At 44.6% G+C, this 6875-nt stretch overlaps 1 protein-coding gene across 1 annotated transcript in view; it reads left to right on the forward strand.

Annotated features, from left to right (window-relative positions):
* The window catches only part of SPHKAP (SPHK1 interactor, AKAP domain containing), a 105789-nt gene that overhangs the window by 79523 nt on the left and 19391 nt on the right, over positions 1–6875 (forward strand). The window contains exon 6 of the mRNA XM_023532937.1: positions 1433–5204. Coding sequence (XP_023388705.1) covers positions 1433–5204 — 3772 coding nt within the window. The remainder of the gene's footprint in view (positions 1–1432; positions 5205–6875) is intronic.

The raw sequence follows: 6875 nt of genomic DNA on the forward strand, positions 1-6875 counted from the left end.
TCTGAGATTAGTCTTCCTGTAAAGACGCCTGGATGAAATTTCGGAAAAGTTTCGGGCTGACACATCACAGACTATGCTAACTGAGTTGAGGGAGGGAAGGAGGATAAGAAAACACTGGGTGAAGATGCTGACTGATGCACTTGGATTTAATGGTTCGATGGCTCCATCCTCCCCAAGGATGCCTTAAGGATGCCGAAGGAAATATGTGTGTTTTCAAAAGAAAGCCTCTTGCCTGCCAAGAGATGGAGAGGATCATTGGGAGGAAAGTTAACTTCCCTAAGACTTTCATAAAAGCCACCGATTTGTTAAGCCAAATTGGACTGGCCTGAATCCTAACATGGCCTCTTTGAAGCTGTGAAAAATGAGCCCTTATCCATAATTTGGGAGTGTGATAGTTACTATAGCATTATTATAGTAAATGTATATTATGTTATTATATTGTTTTATAGTATATTATTAATTATATTGTCATGGGTCACTTAAGGATGGGGTTACATCCTGGGAAATGCGTCGTTAGGCGAGTTCATGGTTGTGCGAACATCATAGTACACTTACACACACCTAGATGGTATAGCCTACTACACACCTAGGCTATATGGTCTAGCTTATTGCTTCTAGGCTACTAGCCTATATAGCATGTTATTGCACAAAACGACACGAGATAAATCAAGCACAAGAGCAAATGGTGCAATCAAGAGACTTTTTAATAGGTAGAAAGAGTTGCACTAGGACATTGCAATGGCTAGGATGTCGCTAGGTGACAGGGATTTTTTTATCTCCATTATAATGTTATGGAACCAACATATGTGGTCCGATGTTGACCGAATGTCATTATGGTGTGCATGATTATATTATACCATTTTAAATGTGAGGACAGAAGGAAATAACCCAGGAAAGGGCTCGGCACACATTTCTTCACTCTTCCTATTGGCTCATTAATGGAACTCAGTGAACAGTAAGCTCCCTCCCCACTCTCTGCCTTAGGAAGGGATACTTAGGTGTCGCTGCTACTGTCCTTGGGCAAGTCCTATGCAAACTTCAGAGCACATCTCTGTAACAAGACCCACGACCCAGGTTGCTCTAAACATCCCCCCTCTTCCCTCTTCACTCACTGAGGAGCTGCAAGAGACAATTTGGGGGTCACTTTTTCCCTGAAGAATGGTGACCATATCTCAGCTCCGAAAAGCCATCTTCCCCCACTCTAGCACCTGCATTTGCATTCTGCATTAAATACCATTTTGTTGGGTGGTATTCCATAAAGAAACTCAAAAGCCTTTTTAGATTCATTTTTCTTGAGGAAACATCCAAATGCTATTTTTTGGAGGGAAGCTACCTGGTACTTTAAATCATTTTTAGAAAGTAATTATTATTTTAGACTGATGAGGACCTGTTATCCAAAAAGTAATAGTGGCCTTCATTTTCTCTTCACCAGGTTATGAAAATTTAAATGTTTCAGCCCATGTTATGGAAAGTAAAAAGCCAAAGGAAACCACCCAGGAGGAGTGGAATTACAATAAGGAAAAGTCACTTTATACTTTGGAAGACAAATACGTTAGCAAATATCATACATCGTTGATTAAAGCAGAAGGATCCCTGGAAAAAGTAGCAGAAGACACAACTTTGCAGAGTCTAGATCCATCAGCCAAGCCATCGGAGTGGAAAGGTGAAGCTGTGGGGAATGAGAGTTTGGCCACAAATTATTATTATTCAGAAAACTTTAAAGGTCAAGTGGAAAAATTACAGGCACTATACATTCCAAGCAATGCTTATTTCTCCAGGATGTTTAAGAAAGATGGGCCTTCTGCCTGTGGTACTGTCACTGAGCATGGCAGCAACTTAGAGCCAGGAGACCATGAAGATGGAACAAACTCTCTTCTTCCCATACAAGAAGGAGAAGCCACAACCGGCGAGTATGCTACAACCTTAGCAGAATCCGTGCTGCAAGATGCATTTCTTAGATTATCTCGGTCTCGGCCTACTCTGCCCCGGGAATCTGCAGTCGGTGTTTCTGCAGGAAGTGCTCCACTCCCCAGTGGCTGTTCCACAGAAGATGCCATGGTCCCTCGATCGTGGAATGAACTCCCCAGAATTGTCGTTGTTCAGAGTCCAGACGGCAGTGACGCTGCCCCTGAGCCAGGCATCTCCTCGTGGCCTGAGATGAGCTTCTTTTTTTCGCCCTCCGGTGTCGCCTCTGGGGAGAACTCCCAAAGACACCCCCAGAGTGCTCTAGAAGTGGCATTAGCTTGCGCGGCCACTGTGATTGGAACTATTTCCAGTCCACAGGCCACAGAAAGACTGAAAATGGAGCAAGAGTCCCTGGTTTCCAAAGGTCCGCTGGGAGGCAGTGAACCACTACAGGCTCAAGCGCCCCCGGTACCCACGGAACATTCCATCAGTGAGTACTCATTCCCATCTGCTTTGTGCGGCTTGACTCAGGTGGCGAGTGCCGTGGCTGTCTGTGGCCTGAGTGAGACAGCGGAGGTGAAGTACCCTGGTCAGTTGAGCGGCCTCTTGTCTGCAGCCGAGTCTGGCACAGCAGTTCCCGCACTTTGTAACTTAGTGGCAGGCGGGGACGTGGAGCTGGGAAATGAAGCCATTGCAGAAGCGCTGCTGAAGGAGGCCGCTCTGGTTTTAACAAGGCCAAATACGTACAGCAGCGTGGGAGACCTCATGGAATCAGTGACTAGGAGAATCATGGACACTGCTTCACAGCCCCAGAGCCTGTGCTCAGAAAATGTCCTTGGAATGGAATTGGCACAGGCCCTGTCCAGTGTGGTCCTGAAGCATTCCATCGATGAAGTCCACCAAAAAAATAAAATAATCGACTCCCACAATGGCAGACCTTCCTCTGAAACGCTGGACGCTGTGATGGAAAGTATAAATCGACTGCTCTTCAGTGTGATATGCTTCACGTTCAGGAAGATGAGCCATCTTGTACAGCTCGGTGAATGTCCCACCATCCTTTCTAAGGACACTGTTGGATGGAAGGAAACAGAACCAGGCTGTCAGCCAGCTGATAGGGCTGCTAGTCAAGCGTGGACAAAAGCCGCTGAATACTCCGGTAGCCGTCCACCTGGCAATCCACGTAGCACTGGTCTCGTTATCAACGATCTCATCGACGACGTGCATCCAAAGCAAGACAGCAAGGGTCTAGCGAAGCCAGGCCTCTGCCAGAACCCCACACTGCAGTCCGAATTGTCATGTAGTCCCAGAGTGCTTGGTTTTTCGACTGCTAAAACATCCCCCAAGGGACTATATCAGAAAGGAACCATGGGAAAGGATACAAAAATCCCTCATCGGAGGCCCAGTCACAATGAGAATGAATGCAGATTCTCGTCAGAGGGGAAAAGGACACCAACAGTCACCAAGCACAGTTCCTGGGATGCTGAGGACAGCTTCAGTCCAAACACCCAAGAAAAGTACAGTCGTGCCTCACCGCTAAACAATGAAGTTCAAGTTGATCTGTCTTTGTTAGGGGGTGACCTGCCGCTTCCTGCTCAATCCATGCTGCGGGCAAAACACACAGATCTTTACTGCATTACAGACTTTGCGGAAGAATTAGCAGAGACGATTGTCTCCATGGCAACTGAAATCGCAGCAATTTGCCTTGACAACTCAAAAGGAAAGCAGCCCTGGTTTTGTGCGTGGAAAAGAGGGAATGAGTTTCTGGTTACCCCCAACATATCCTGTCGATCCTTGAAGAGGAAGAAGGACAGCCAGGCCAGTGGGGCCACCGTGAGGAAACACAAGCCACCACGGCTCAGCGAGATCAAGAAGAAAACGGATGAGCACCCAGAGCTCAAAGAGAAGCTGATGAACAGGGTCGTGGACGAGTCCATGAACCTTGAGGACATCCCAGATTCTGTCAATATTTTTGCAAACGAAGTGGCAGCCAAGATCATGAACCTGACAGAGTTTTCCATGGTGGACGGCGTCTGGCAAGCCCAGAGCTTTCCCCGGAGTCGTTTACACAGCGGGGACAGGTGGAACCGGCTGAAGGCCTCCAGCTGTGAAAGCATTGCAGAGGAGGACATGAGCGTCAGGGCCTCTGTCAACAGCCTGGGTTTAATGAGCACCCTGAGTCAGCCTGTTAGCAGGGACAGCTCTGTCTCCAAGCAGTCGAGCTGTGAGAGCATCACCGATGAGTTTTCCAGGTTCATGGTGAACCAGATGGAGAACGAAGGAAGAGGATTTGAGTTACTGCTGGATTACTACGCGGGCAAGAATGCCAGCAGCATTCTGAACTCAGCTATGCAGCAGGCCTGCAGGAAGAATGACCACCTCAGTGTGAGACCAAGCTGTCCCTCTAAGCAGTCCAGCACCGAGAGCATAACCGAGGAGTTCTATAGGTACATGCTGAGGGACGCTGAAAGAGAGAGCAGAGACAGCACCTCTTCCAGGCGAAGCAGCCAGGATTGGACGGCGGGCTTACTGTCGCCTTCTCTGCGATCCCCTTTCTGTTATAGACAGTCGTCCATGCCAGATAGCAGGTCCCTGGGCCCCAGGCTGACGGTGAATGCGCCACTCAAAGCCAACTCCTTAGATGGCTTTGCTCAAAACAGCCAGCGAGATTTCCTGAGCGTCCAGCCAGTCGGTAGTGCTTCCTCCTCTGGGCTGTGCCAATCCGATTCTTGCTTGTATTGGAGAGGTGGAACTGATCAGATCACAAGCATGCTGATTCATGAGACGTGGGCAAACTCGATCGAGGCCCTCATGCGGAAGAACAAAATTATAACGGATGATGGCCAGGCAGCTGATGCTGCCCCTGGTGACTCCCCGTCACAAGTAGATAAGTGTGCACACAGATTAGCTTCAAGCAGAGTGCAAAGCGGGCCAATTCTTCTTGTCCAGGAGTCTGTTGAGTACCCGAGGAGAGACTCTGTTACCGAAAACCAACATCCTCCCGTATTGGCTCCAAGCAGATCTGCTTCTCTTACAAACCACAACGGTTTAGATTCTAAAAACGAAACTTCCTTGTGCCATGATGGCGTCCCTCCAAACCACAGGGGGCAATCACTTTGTTCAAGGGAAGTGCCTTTAATTCAGATTGAAACAGATCAAAGAGAAGAGTGTGTCGGCGAACCTGAACATGTCCTTTCTGAAGGCAGCCCCCTAGAGGAAACAGAACAGCATTTGAAAGAAGAAAAAGTCCCAGATGTGGTGAGGGGTGAAGACGCTGCTCAGACAGCCTGCCAAAACCGTAGGTGAGTGAGTGATCTCGGAGACTAGATAAGAGTGCATGGGACTGGAGTTTGCATCTTAATTAGTATTTATTCTAAATCTTAGGGACTTTTACTGACGCAATAATTAAATTCCCGAGACAATAAATGACCTCTTTGGGTTACTATGAACATGTAATAGAAAGATGGAAGTAATTTTTTAAAGTTTCTAAAACAAATTGGAATAATTTACATAAAAGAGGAACTAGAATATTAACTCCCCATTAAAATTAACCACCCATAGCATGTTACTTTTTAAAATTTGCTCATGACAATTTTCAAGCAAAAAAAAAAAAATGATGTCAACTATTCCATTTGAAAAAAAAATTTCTAGTGTAAAAACTTTAATATTAGAAACTGACATTAAATATTTCGGTAGCGTTTTTCTTTAGGCCCTCTTCTTTCACGTTGGGTTTTTTTTTTTTTTTTTGCTTTGTTATAAAAATCTTTGCAAGGGCATCGTCTTTCGAAGAGCGAGCTCTTTAGGTGCATGGTATACTTATGGCCTCACAGAGGGTGAAGCAACACTGGAGTACTGTTATTTCGATTTCTCTTTCAGAAAATTGCAGTGTTAGGTGACAATGCATTTTGAATTTGAGGCAAAATAACTGCTTCTCTCAGGCTGTGTAAAGAAGCATCAATTCCTTTTTATCAATCCCATTTTCCATAGAAAATTCATATGATTCTTGAATATGAGACCATTGTATCATTTAAAACATTTTGGTCTATGGTTAAAATTACACAAAACAGAAGAAAACAAAAATGAAATTAAGCTATTTGCCTTGGAAAACATAAGCTAAGAAATAGCCGGCATAGTCTTTTCAGAGATATTCACCTATCATACGAAGAACTTGTAATTTTTAAATGTTTAGTTGCAACGAACAAGTTGAGCACAGCCTACGTCAAATTTTATCAGCTCTTGAATGTCCTCAATACATTCCCACCCTCACCAGGGGAGCAAAAGGGTTCCATCGTTAGGTAATGATGGCCCCCATAAATATAGGGCATCATTACAAGGTGTGGGTGGTATGTGGTCCACGTGCATGTATTTCATTCTCAACCATTTAATGCTAAGAAATTAACTTTCCAATTGAATTAAATCCTGGAAAAAATGAAAGGGAAGAAAGAATGGAAATATATAGACAAGCAAAAGAACACAAAGGTAAACCAAATGAAGTACAGGGTAAGCTGACCAAGAAGACATGTTCTTATATATCAGCAATTCTCCAGCTATAGGGCAACACTTATTGAAGTCTTACAAGAAGAGCACCTTACCTTACTTTAATATTCACCACCTTCAGGAAATATGGAGAAATACAAGTTTTAAAAGTGATCAGATAGGAAGAAACAAAATAGCCAATGTATAATTCTTTAGAATGGCTTTAACTTGAGATAGGAGAAAATGGATTCGGGGTGGCTGACTTAGAGTCTCCTTGAATGCAGAGATTTTTAGCCAAAGAACATTAGGGTGTTAGGATGTATTCATGATCTAGTAGTCCAACAAGATTCATGATTATAGGCTCAAATCAAAGGTGATTGTCACTGAAGTTAAATAAAATTTCTTATATAATTTTGAGTTAAATATCTCTAATATTGTGCTTAAAATAGGTGCAACCTGGGGATTTTTGAAAATTTTGGAAAATATGTATGAATAAA

The sequence above is a fragment of the Pteropus vampyrus genome, unplaced genomic scaffold (genome assembly GCF_000151845.1).
Source record: "Pteropus vampyrus isolate Shadow unplaced genomic scaffold, Pvam_2.0 Scaffold93, whole genome shotgun sequence".
NCBI classification, from domain to species: Eukaryota; Metazoa; Chordata; class Mammalia; order Chiroptera; family Pteropodidae; genus Pteropus; species Pteropus vampyrus.